Here is a 13,646-nt window from a genome sequence, read left to right as displayed (position 1 = left end):
TAAAATTTTCTCCCCTTATATCCTCATGGAAGCTATTAAATAGAATTAATGTTTCTGTGAACTGAGTAGTTACAGTAGCAAGACGCGTTGGAGAAAATTCTCCTTTAAGGTTTCCAGTGGGTGGTTCTGATGGACACACTGTAGACAGATCACAGAGAATCTGTTGAGAGTAAGTAGAGTGTTGAATATTTCCTCCTATTGCATGTGTTTTCACTGCAGCTGGAAAGAAAAACATCGTATTCCATAGATCCTCCTGTCTTGTCTCTGAAGACTTGTTTGATTGTCAATTTAAAAAAATAATTTAAGGTATTCGGATGTGTCTTGGAAGCCCATGCAATGCAGATGAGCGAATTACAATGTAGACAGCCCCACTCCGACTGCTGCAGTTTTCCTTCCTTCATCTCTGTAAAGGTTTATTTTAACTTACCTTATATTCTCTAAAGTCTGTTCAGAAATAGGATCAGCATCTAAGCCCATTGCATATTACATTCTTGAATGATCTACTGACTGAATTATGAAGCGAAAGTGATGAATCTGTGTGTGAGATTGAGCATCCCTGCTTATTTATAACGTTGTCAGAAAAAAAAATCAAATTCAGTATAAGGTAGCAACCCAACAGGCTTTTACAAGTCCAGACCCTAAGCTCACAAATCATCTCATTAGAAAACTTATCAGGCCTTCCTGAGGCCTTGCTTACTTTTTATAAATCCAATTAGAGTGAGAAAAGAATTGGCTCTTCCAGTTTGCAGGAAAGGACCCTAGCAAGAGCAAGCACAGCGCGGGCTGTAGATTGGTCACTCTGTCTACAGGATGGGGCCCCTGAATGCTATAGCAATGAGTGACATATCATGTTGAACTCCATTAATAAGCACAACGAATATATTACAGTAAAGATGAGCCATTTTAAAGTATGAATAGCAAAAATATTTTTTAAAAATCAGAAAATATTAATAAGCAAGATAAAAAAGTGAAGCCAAGGCTGTCAGTTGCCCTGACTTCACTAGCTGTGTGGTCATGTAAGCATGTTTCAGAAAAGAATCTGTGTGTACTTTCTGCTGCCCCCACCAAATCTTGCAAAGGAGTGGATTTGATCACTAAACATATACTTAATATGAGAACTTGAATGAGAAACATGGACATTTTCGTTTTTAGGTTCTGAAGCTCCTTTGACTATATTCTTTAGAGTAAGAGGAACGAGAGGAAATTATAAAGGAGATTTGATAGTGCTTGAGAAATGGAATCAATAAAAGAGTCTCTTCCACTGAGACTCTTCCATTCTGTCTCCTTTTTTCATGCCAGGATTCCGGATGCCTGGATGAGGCTAGTGTGCCCGATATGGATTACGGGGAGATTGTGTTAGGCTGTGCTATACGTCTCAGAAGAGAAATGGTAAATTTAATGTAAGAGAAGTGAACATAGCCCGTTCAACCAAGAGCTCAGTAATATGCAACTGTATTCCCAGACACTAGGGGAGCAGAGGCAGGAGGATGGCTGAATCCCAGACTAGATTGCACTTTACTGCAAAGCTGTACCATGTAAACTAAAACTGAAAAGAATCAAAATGAAAACAGAGGGGATGAGAAGGAAGGTGATGAAAAGCAGGGAAGGAGAGGGAGACAGGGGACAGGGAAGGACAGGGACAAACTTGGGTACAGCCTGCCACTCGCATAACTCACTGGGAAACCCCCACACTACACGAGAGACAAATAGGCATCTATGAGGTTGACCTAAACTTCATGCCAGAAGGTCTTATCTGGTTGTTAGATAATTTTATTGCTTAACTTTGTTGTAAGGAGCCTCATCTATTTTCGATAACGAGGCAGGTTATGCAAGTGAGACAAACACATTGCTTTGTGTGACTTTGCTTAGTACCATAGCTCTCAGAGCCAGACACATGCTTGAGAAAAGACGTTTGCCTTTCCAGGTAAGCTCTGCCCAATGTGACCTAAAATGCAGGGTAACAAAAAACAGAGAGACTTTTATAAATTACCCTGAACTCATAACCAGCAACAAATCAGAAAGAATTTCTGCCCTTGTATCTTACTTCTGACTGGTCCAAAAACTCTTGTGCTAAAGAGAATGTCAGTATTGCATTCCTTGACTCCTTCACTGAACGTTGAAGTATTATCAAACGACAGGTATCAGTCAAGTGTTGCAAAATAAATGTTTTCCAGAATGATGTCAACAGAACTAGATAGATTTCTTTTTGAATATTTACTACATGCAGAGGGACTTGGGGAACCTGTGAAGCCATTTACAAACCATATGGGTCCCTTTTAGTGTGCAGTTCCCTGATCTGAGCACAGCCCTGCATCCTTATGGCTCCAAGATTTGGTACCCATGATGAGTTTGGTACCCATAGTTCTTCATAGGGATCAACAGAGATGCTATTATTGTAAGGTACAGCTTCTCATAGCACTCTGTCCACCAATATGTTAGAGTCTAAAATATCTTCTAGGTCTCAGTGAAACCAGAGTGCCCTGTCTTGCTTGGAACGACCATCAGAAACTTTCTGAGTTGAAAGCAAGCCATGGCCGGCCACTGAGATGCTAAAAAATGGCAGTGCTGGCTATAGGCTTTAAAGTTTTGAGTGGCATAATACTCTGCATTAAGCACCTTTTTGGTTTCACAAAATGTTCTTGTGTATTGAGGAGAACACCACTCCCACGATTAAATCAGTGTTCTCCTGGCCCTTTGTGAACCCATATCAGGCCATTTATAAAGGCTGCTGATCTCTATCTTTTGGTAATGCTTGGGTAGAAGGCTGTTCTTCTTGCTCAGAAACTGAATTTTCAATCCTTATGGTATTCCATCCCCTGCTGACCTACTGAAATGAAAGACTAGAAGTCATGATTAAATCTAATTTTCTGTCCTGTAGTGGCAGGATGAGCCGGGTCAGCAGGGCCAGTCCCTGCAGATGGCTTTAAAATACCTTTGTGATTTGATCTCCTTGCTGTCCCATCCATTTCTGTAAGTGCCTGTCAATGTCATCCTTTACCACCCTGACAAGTTCCCAAGGTGAGGACAGTGCAAATGAACAAGCACATTTGTGGTGCCTCTTGAGGATGTTGCTTATCATATGAGTCAGGCAATGAACCAGGTCTGTCTTGTAAACTACAAAATAGGTTAGCGCATTTGCAGGGAGAAAATCCCACCAAGGCTTAACCCATTCAAGCACACCACTGTCCCTTCGCAGCCTGGCCTAACTCCTGTGAAATTGACAGAAGCTCACACGTTCTTCATGCCATTTATGTTCAAGTAAGCTGCAGATGCCTTTCTTTCCTTCTTTAGTTTTTAACTTGCATTCCCAGGACAGCTTTCTCTCCCTCTGTCCTCCTCCCTCCCCTCTCCCCACTCTCTGTATGTGTGTGTGTGTGTGTGTGTGTGTGTGTGTGTGTGTGTGCGTGTGTGCATAGGGAAAAATGTATTTCAGTCGAGCTGTATATTCAAGGGACCCATGATATCACCAGAGGACACCACAGGTACATTTCATGGTGCACCTTCCAGTTATTCTGTACCTGCACATCAGTTATGCTTATGTCACTTAGAATAAAAAAGCTGGGAAAACACAGAAAATATGACTAGTTGGTTTGAGTCATGATTCAGAGGTTATACAGATGCCCTAATGCTCGTGGATATAGCACTATGGTAATGTGATATATATATATATATATATATATATATATATATATATATATATATATATATACACATATACATATACATATATATGTGTATATATATGTATATGTCACACACAGAGGTAATATACTAATTTCTCTTTCAGATTGGACATATGAGGTTGCGAAGGCCTTTCCTCAGAGAGAAGAGGGGGTAGAAGTGGACTCACAAGCGTACAGCCACCGGTGGAAAAGAAATGTGGACCCCTTTAAGGCAGTAGACACAAACAGAGCCAGTGTGAGCCAGGACCTACCAGAAGCCAGAGGCTTCACCGATCTGCTGCTGGATGACGGGCAGGACAACAGCACCCAGATTGAGGTAAGGAAATAATCCAGATAATTGATATCAATGAGTTGTTCATTACCCTCTTATAAGGTGCCCAAGCTCTACCATACTTCCTCTTCCTCTATGCCTTTTGGTATTTGATTTTAAAGGACACTTCAATTAATTGATAAATATAGCGGCTAAGTCATTGGTTTATACACTCATGAAATAGACAAACACAGTCTAGGAGTAGTGGAGACAATCATGAAAGGTCTGAGCCCTGGCTCTGTTTGGAGGGTCTGACCATCATAGCCAGATTATGTCTATTTTAGGTGGCATCTGTGAAAAGTACATAACAGTTCGGCATGCAGAAGGGGGTGGTGAATTCTCTGTGGGATAATAGATAAGAATGCTAACAAAGAGGCTTGCTCAGGAATGGCTGTCTACACAGGGTCTTGGTAAATGAAAAAGAGTTTACTTCATTTAAAAACTGTCAGTGAGACGCGAGACAAGCATTCCTGCTAAAAGGATGTACATCCACCGAGGATGGGTGGTGGAACTACATAGTATGCTAGAGTCTTGCAGGGTTAACAAACCGTCGAGTTTTGCCTACATCTCAGGAGTTTCTGGGGATGTGGGCCTTTCGTTGCTAATGGTTCATTTTTGGAAAAATGTGATGACTGACCACTTGTTAGTTTTAATTCATTACCTGTTTTGGTGGAGCTATGACGTGGAGGTGAAGGGAACTGGAGAGTGGTTGAATAAGTGTCACTTTGCACAGTGAATTAGAAGCAGATTTCAGGGGTTCGACAAGGCTTCGCAAGAGGTGCTAGTGTTCAATGACATTTAGAATATGAAAATAGGATCTTGATTGTAAAATAAGTCTAAAAAATGAAACATGAACATCTTTAGGGAGAAAGCAAAGACCATCAGGATAAGAACTAGCAGGGCCTATGTGTTTGTTTTGCTATTTTTCGTTTATATATTTACTTTACATTCTGATCATCGTCCCCTCCTTCCTCTCCTCCCATGGCCTCCATCTCACCCTTTTTCCCCTATCCCCACTCCCTTTTTCTTCTGAGACGAGTATGTCCCCCACCCCCACCAACCCACCCCGGCACATCAAGTTGCATCAGGTCTGAGTTCCTCCTCCTCATCCACTAAGGACAGGCAAGGCAGCCCCATTAGGGCAAAGTGATCAAAAGCAGGCAACAGGGTCCATGTTATAGACAGTACTCACTCAACTCACTTAGAGTACCCACATGAAGATCAAACTGTCTATCAGTTACATATGGGTAGAGGTCCTGGACCTAGTGCATGAATGGTCTTTGGTTGCTGTCTCCATTTCTGTATGCCCCCCATGGGTCTAGGTTAGTTGACTCCATTGGTCTTCTTGTGGTGTTCTTATCTCCTCCAGGTCTTTCTATCCTTCCCATCACTCCGCACTCTTCCACAGGACTCCCTGAGCTCTGCCTAAAGTTTGGCTGTGAGTCCCAGCATCTGATTCCATCAGCTGCTGGGTGTAGCCTCTTAGAGGATGGTTATGTTAGGATCCTGCCTGTAAACATAGCAGAGCATCCTTAACGATGTCAGGGGTAGGTTCCCTCCCATGAGGTGGGTTTCAGGCTTGTCCAGGCATTGGTTGGACATTTCGTCCATCAAAAACTTACCCTGTCTACAAGATGTGTAGAGGTAAAAATAGGTAGAGGGAATTTTCAGCCCCCATCTCTTATTCTTGTTAAGAATGTGAGTGAGAATTTGGTTAGTGAAGAAAGAAAAGACCACACATAGTCTGTGAATAGAGGCTATTGGCCAGGAGACTGTTGGATTAACTACAAAGGGCATCTTAGGTGAACAGTTGAATAGAATTTGCATGTTTGGTGCTTTGTTGAAGAAGGGGACGGAAGAAGAAACTCTCAATTCTGCATCTATTTCTGAATGTGAAGGATTGTGGGGCTGAGGTCAGAGCAATGTTTTCCTTTTTGGATTGGTTGTTGTAGAGCTTGGAATGAGAATTGGGCTGAGATAATGTGATCACCATTGTCTATTCGCATATCCTTTCTCAATTTGACAATTTAGACACTATTTCCTCCAAGATAATAGGCTTATAGTTTCTCAGAATCCAGCAGCCCCCTTTTTACTGGGTGACATTTTCTAGTAGACTCCTTACTGAGGAGATAATTCAATTTCAGGAAGCAGATGCCACACCATCCTGCAAGTAGAACTGAGGCATCGGTTTGTTTCTTCATAGTCAGGAAGAATTTCCAAAATACAGACTGTTGGAGGTGCAGGTGTGAGAGGATCAATCATTGCAAAATGGCTTCTCTGTGGCCATAGCATGTACACTATTTTCCCTAGGTGTCCTCTGGCGCAGACTTTCTGGCGCCAGACGGTGACATATCAGGCACTGTTCCAGTTTTCTTTCTGTTGCTATGATCAACACTGGCCAAAAGAACTTGGACCAGAGTGGGTAAGCCTTTATTTATCTTGTGCTTCCATATCACAGTCTATTTTTTAGTGATGTCAGGGCAGAGACTCAAGCAGGAACCTGGAGACAGGAACTCAAGCCAAGACCATGGTAGAATGCTGCTAACTGGATTGCTTCCCTGATTTTCTCACCTACCTTTCTTAACACAGCCAGGGCCTACCTGCCTAGGGAGGCATTGCCTACTATGAGCCATGCCTTCCAAAAATCAATCAATAGTCAGGAAAACATACCCACCGGCCGGTCTTATGGGGAAAAAAAAAATCCTCAACTGAGGTTCCCTCTTCCAAGCGGACTGCAGTTTGTATCAACTTGACAAAACTAGCCAGGAAGTGCCATTTTCTAAAAAAGAGGTTTCTTTGGCTCCCGCAGAGTAGTCTGGTGTTTTGACAATGATATTGGTACAGCAACGTGGGGTTGGCCACAGCGGGATCGTTCCTTGAGACACCCTTTAGCTATAGCACAGCATAAAGGACTGAACTGAAATCACCAGAGACATCCCACCCAGAAGCACGGTCCTGCAGTGAATAGGAAGCATGGGACCCGCTCCTCCTGTTCAGGGTGAGGCATGGTAATGCTCCTCAAAGAGTAATCCCACTGTAGCCCGAGGATGCCTCTTAGTGATAGGGAGCTTGCTTAGCATGACTGAGATCCTCGGTGCAACCCTAAAGCTCAACGAACACTATAAACAATGCATATACATGTGCATACATGAGTTGCTATACTTTCTATTTTGTTGTGCATTTCGTAATTTTCTTCATGTATTGTACCTTAATGGAGAGAGACAGCAAAAGGTCACATGTTTTGGGCTGGCAAAACAAAAAGGAAGGCACAGGAAACCATCTTCTTGAGACTTCTTTGAGATTTAAGATTGGTCAGGTGCTCAATGAACATGAATTTGTATGGTACTGAGCATGGCTCTGAAATTTGTGTCCCCGAGTCTTCTGGACAACCTTTTTAAAATTGGGTTTCTTTCTTCTTTCTTTCTTTCTTTGTCTCTTTCTTTTCTTTCTTTCTTTTCTTTTTCTTTTTCTTTTTCTTTTTTTTTTTTTTTTTAAAGATTTTAGTTTAGTGTTTACTGACTATTTTTCCATTTATTATTAAAGGATCTGGGGTTCAAGCCCAGAGCTGCCACCCTCTTCCCAAGCCTGGTCCTTCCAAGCTCATCTCACTTCCTCTGGTAAAAGGCAAGACAAAGGCACTGGTGTCATGCAATGACTCTGCACAGGCAGGCCCCGAATACTCATGTGACAATCTTGTTAGCACTGCCTCTCCACCTTTCTGGAAGGAATCTTGTCTTGGAGCTGCAGGGTGCATGGGTACTAGATGTCTTTATCTTGAGATATGTTGATTGTGATATGTTTCTGGGATCTGATTAACATGATTAGACATCTGTAATAGCCTGTACACTGCTTCAGAAAAAAAATCTACATCTGAAAACTTTCTTTGAAATTTTAGCATTTGCTAATCCTTGACATATATCTTTGTACAATGTCACATCTCTTTTGGGAGGAAGACTTGATGCATGATTGCTTATATGATAATACAAAGGAAGGAAACAGATGTTTGCAGAATGTCTGCTCTTTAGCTGGGACTAGTGACAAGATGTTTCTTATCTTTTAGATACAAACCTTTTGTTTATAAAAACATGTACTATGAGATTCTTATATATGTTTTTTTTTTCTTTCACCCCTCCTAAGTCAATACCAGAGAGCTAAAGTTGGTCCAGGAACACAGACTCTAGTGGTGGCTGTTATAATTATATGCCAGTGAGATTAAAAAAAAAACAAAACAAAACAACAACAACAACAAAAAAACCATAACATTTTCCTTGCTTTATCTTGTATGTTTCCCTCAATTTTTTACATTGTCAAGACTTTATCTCCCAAAAGTATAAAAGCATAAGAAATTAAGAGCATGTTAATGATTTTGGCACAAATGGTTCTGAGATAATGGAAACTGGTTATTCTGTCAACTTGGTGACAGTATTTTTCTGGGTGTACAAAAGGACAGATAAATTCAGTGCTCAAGTTAGAACTTTACCATTTATAATTTCGTTGTTTTTCCTTTTGTCTTTGTTTTAGTCTATCTATAAAGGTAGAGAGATGTCAGATCTAGTGCACTTCCTATTGTATAAGCAGGGACTGTTGCTGGAGCATGTTGATTTCTGGAAGTTTTCTTTCTGTATGCCATGTAACCACGGAGAGACACGGGCCTCTAGACTGATTCTTAGTTTGATACTCAACACATGAAATCAGAAAGCTGCCTATTAACTGTGCTATTTTCTTCAATAATGTTAGGGATATTAAATGTTTCAGGATATTTCCAGGGTAAGTGAGTGTCTATCCACCATTAGTCTTGCTTGAATACACTTCAGAGAATATGGTAGCTCTGAGAACACAAGGCCAATGAAGATGGACAAGACACATGTCTCCACTTAGAAGCAGAAGCTGGCTCCACTTCCTTTTCCAGCATGGAGCACTTACAGCAAAAGTAACAACTGCGAGAGTGGTGCAGACCTTCCCAGCATCTCCTGAGAAACTCTTGAGTATTCCATACTTTCAACAGCCTGTTCCTGATAGATGGATAGAGCTGTCACCTAATAGTTCCTTATTTTGGAAGTATGGGAGAGATGACTGCAATTGGGGGACATTTGTGGGACATGGTAGAAACCTAGTGCAATGCAAACTCTCTGGAATCTACAGGGGTTACCCTAGCAAAGTAAGTGGGGATATTGAGCCTGAACTGGCCATCTTCTCTATCCAGACAGGGCTTCCAGCAAAAGGATTGCGGCCACCATACCCAGCCACAAAGCCTTAAACCTACAATTTGTCCTGCATACAAGATGTTCTGGGGTAAAGGTGGCTCAGAATTGGTTGCAGGGGTGAGGGGGGCTGGGGAGACAACCAATAACTGGTCCAACTTAAGACCACAAGAGGGAGCCCATGCCTGACACTGCTTGCATGGCCAGGAACGAAAGGCTGGATAGCCCAGAGACATAGGATAAAACCAAACATGAATGGAAAAAAAATAGTCAATGATTTTTTAATGATATTCTGCTATACCAGAGCCTAGCATAATCATCATCAGAGAGGCCTCATCTAGCAACTGACAGGAGCAGAGGTAGAGACCCAAAGCCAAGTATTTGGCACCGCTCATATAATCCCAAGTGCAGCTGAGAGAGGAATGGTTGTAGGAGCTAGAGTGTTGAGGTAACCACAAGAACATAGCCATAGAGTGAAGTAACCAGGCCTCAAAGGAGCTCACAGAGACTGAAGCAACAATCAGTGAGCTTGTATAGATCTGATCTGACCTAGGTCCCTGGCATATATATTATGGTTGTGTAGCTTGGTGTTCTTGTGGGAGTCCTATCAGTGGGAACAAGGTTGCTTCTGATTTTTTTGCCTGCTTTCAGAACCTTTTTCCTCATACTGGGTTGTCTAGTCCAGCCTTGATATGAAGTATGTGCCTAGTCTTTTTTTTTAAAGATTTATTTATTATGTATACAGTATGCATCAGATCTCATTATTGATGGTTGTGAGCCACCATGTGGTTGCTAGGAATTGAACTCAGGACCTCTGGAAGCGCAGTCAGTGCTCTTAACCACTGAGCCATCTCTGCAGCCCATGCCTAGTCTTATTGTGACTTGTTATGTCATATTTGGTGGACATGCCTGGGAGGTCTGCTCTTTTCTGAAGGGAAACAGAGGAGAAATTGATCTGGGGGACAGGAGAGGTTGGGGTCTGAATGTAATGTATGAGAAAAATAATTAAGAATAATAAGAAAATAATTAATTAAAAAATAAAATAAGTGGCAATCTCAGGTTCCTTTGGGACACACCAAGCCAAATGAGTGATGCTCTGTCACATGCCTTGTTGAGAAATCACATATTCACTCTTGGCGCAGGAGAGTGTTTGTGAAAAGGACAGTAAACTTTTTTTTTTTCCCTTGACTCCAAATCCCCGGGATGACCTGAAAATGGATAATCTTAAAATAGGTCCTGAGCTCCCTGAGGAAAGTACTTCCTGCTTAAACAGGAGGACTGTTTTCTAACTGTGCTGCCTATCAACTCCTCCTGAGCAGGGATCTATCTAGGTCCTCACTATGTCTGGCCCATGGTTGGTGCATCAGTCTCAAGAGTACCCCCTCCCTGCCTGGATTTATTGGATCCATTGGTCTCTTTGTGGAGCTCCTGTCCCTTCCAGGTCCTTTTATGCCCCCTTCCCTCAACTCTTCCTTCCATAAGACTCCCTGAGCTCTGCCCCAAAGTTTGGCTGTGGGTCCCAGCATCTGCTTCAATACCCAACTGAGTGGGGTTTTTCAGAGGACCTCTATGGTAGGCTCCCTTCTTGTTCCTTCTCTTCAGTCACTTCTGTTGTCTATTCTTATTTGCCCTTCTGAATGAGAATTAAGCATTCTGCTTGGGTCCACCTTGTTAGCTCCTTTAGGTATGTGTATTGTAGTGTGGTTTTCCTGTCCCTAATCTTCAGGGAAATGCAAACCAAAAGGACTCTAAGATTCCACTTTACACCTATCAGAATGGATATGATCAAAACTCAAGTGACAGCACATGCTGGCAAGGATATGAAGAAGAAAGGGGAACACTCCTCCTTGCTGATGGGAGTACAATCTTGTACAACCACTTTGGAAATCAATCTGGCACTTTCTCAGAAAACTGGGAATAGTTCTAGCTCAAACTACACTACTGTTGAGTACATACCCAAATGATACTCCACCATACAACAAGGACATTTACTCAACTGTCTTCATAGCTGCTTTATTTGTAATAGCCAGAATCTGGAGACTATCTACATGTCCCTCAACCAAAGAATGGATAAAGAAATTTGCAGGCAAATAGATGAAACTAGAAATGATCATCTTGAGTGAGGGAAGCCAGACCCAGAAAGACAAACACGGAATATACTCACTAATGAGCAAGTATTTCAAGGACCAAACTAATGCCATGGTCTGTATGTTTTGTAACCAATGCCATGCTCTGTGTGTTCTGTGAGAACTTTTCCTCTAGGTGACCCGTACTTCTCCCTGCATTCTGGGAATAACCATGTAAACTGTAAACTGCAACAGCCAGCAGTGTCCAGGAACTCCACACTAGTGATTAGGTATAATCAGCTCCCAATGTTCGTCTGAGGTTAAAAAAAACTTCCCCTCTAGGCTCAGCCTCCACCCAGCCCACCTAAAGGTCCATACTCTGTGACCCACAACTTCCCCTTGTGATCCAGCCTCCACCCACTGCTTAAAGTCGACATTCCTGTGACTCACAACCCCTGCTTATGTTTTTTTTTTTTTTTTCCTTTTATAAACCCATTGCCCCTGAAGCTCTGCACCACTCTCCTAGCCTATTGCCTCAGGAAAGATTGTGGTCCGAGCTCGAGCCCTGTGTCTGTTGCATCAGTATAGAGTCCTGGTGGTCTTTCTGGGGATCTCATGATCTGGGTACTGCAATATTAGCCACATAATACAGGCTAACCACACAACAATGCACAGATCCTTGACATTTCAAAGAAGTCCCCAAGTGGTGCAGCTGAGGCTAGGAAGAGGCCATACTTTGAGTTGCAAAGCAAATTTTGGCTATTAGTACTAAAGCTCTATGTGCTCTGGACAGCCATATTCATTGCTTACCAATGGCATATCTCAAGAAGTCCTCCTGCTGGGATAATGTTCAAAGCTGCAAGTGTGGCCAGAAGCAGTTATATCACCCATGTACAATTCAGACTCTATGATTGAGAAAAGTGCCATGCATAATTATGGGTAAGAATATGTGCTATGCTCATGTACAAATGGAGAGCAACAGGTTTTGTTTAAACATCCATTTGATCTTCTGTCGTGGCACATTCCCAATTTTATCACAAACTGTCAATTACTATACTTTAAACATCACTATATCTACTGCTGTCGTAAAACACCATGGCACAATGTAATGTGGGGGGAATCTGTCACTGAGGGAAGTCAGGGCAGAAAGTCAAGCAGTGTAGGAATCTGGATGTAGGAACTACAGCAGACTGTCTATCTTGCTCTCCTATGGCTTGCTCAACCTGCTTTTTCACACCACATGCCCATGTCCGGGCCCTCCTATGTCAATCATTAATCAAGAAAATTCCTACAGACTTACCTACTGGTCAATTGGATGGTGGCATTTTCTCAAAAGAGGGTCTTTCCCTCTCTCCCCAAATACTCAAGCTTGTGTTGTTAACCAAAAGTTAAGCAGCACAATTACTTATTAGTTATTTATGCACATTAAATTATTGTTTGGATTGTTATATATTTTGCCCTTTGCAACCAGATTATCTCTTTGATATGGAAGGAGTCGCTTGCAAAAGCTTAATCTGAAAATTGAGATGATTGCTTTTTATGAAAAAAAGACTAATTTTGTCATTTAAAATTGTTATAATGCTTAATTGACATACAAAGTAATTGGTGAATTTCATTTTGTTATTTGCACCTATAGTCTGTTTTAAACCCTTTCCCTGGCTTTTGACACTCTAGCTTAGATCCTTTTGTCCTTTAACTTTCACACCACATGATTCTACTTTCTTTTCCCACCTTCCTTAAAGCCTCTTTTTCGCTCTCTCTCTCTCTCTCTCTCTCTCTCTCTCTCATGCTTCCCCTGTGATTCCATGACCTATGCCTGCAATAATACTGTACCTACACACATTCGTTTGTCTTTATAGGGGAGGCTTACCTCTTGTAATGATTTCCAGATCAATGCACTTTTTGAAGAAGCTATACTTTAATCTTTAGGGATGAATAAATTGAATTGTGTATCATTTTGATTAGCAAGCATTTGAATGGCATTTGTAATAGAGAGCACATTTCAACTTATCTGGACCAGATGGTACATACCTGCAGATGCAGTAGCTGAGGCTGAATCAGGACGATTGTGGGTGCAGTGGTCAGCCTGAGCTACACTGTGGGGCTGTCTTTGGAGGTATAACAAAATAGAGTGTCAACAATGTGCAGAAATTTACCCTACATCTGTTCCCTAGCTATTTACTGCTTAGTGAAATCAGACAAGACAACATTTCCATTTACGAAGAATTGATATGTGGATATATACATGGTTTGTAAAGAAAAGAAACAGTTGATATCACATGGTGCTGCTGTAGTTTCTGTGAGTGTGAAAGGTTGCTGGAGATTATATTTAGTGTAGCATTTCTTTGTCAAAGGGGCTATCACTTCTAGACCTTTCAGCACATAA

At 41.7% G+C, this 13,646-nt stretch overlaps 1 protein-coding gene across 4 annotated transcripts in view; it reads left to right on the top strand.

Annotated features, from left to right (window-relative positions):
• The window catches only part of Plxdc2 (plexin domain containing 2), a 413,705-nt gene that overhangs the window by 157,439 nt on the left and 242,620 nt on the right, over positions 1 to 13,646 (top strand). For all 4 annotated transcript variants that reach the window (XM_051151285.1, XM_051151284.1, XM_051151283.1 and 1 more), the window contains one exon: positions 3,788 to 3,999. In XM_051151285.1, the coding sequence (XP_051007242.1) occupies positions 3,788 to 3,999 (212 nt within the window). The remainder of the gene's footprint in view (positions 1 to 3,787; positions 4,000 to 13,646) is intronic.

This window comes from Acomys russatus, chromosome 9 (genome assembly GCF_903995435.1).
Source record: "Acomys russatus chromosome 9, mAcoRus1.1, whole genome shotgun sequence".
Lineage (NCBI taxonomy): Eukaryota > Metazoa > Chordata > Mammalia > Rodentia > Muridae > Acomys > Acomys russatus.
Note: the sequence above shows the minus strand (reverse complement) of the source record. Positions and strands in the feature narration are given on the sequence as shown.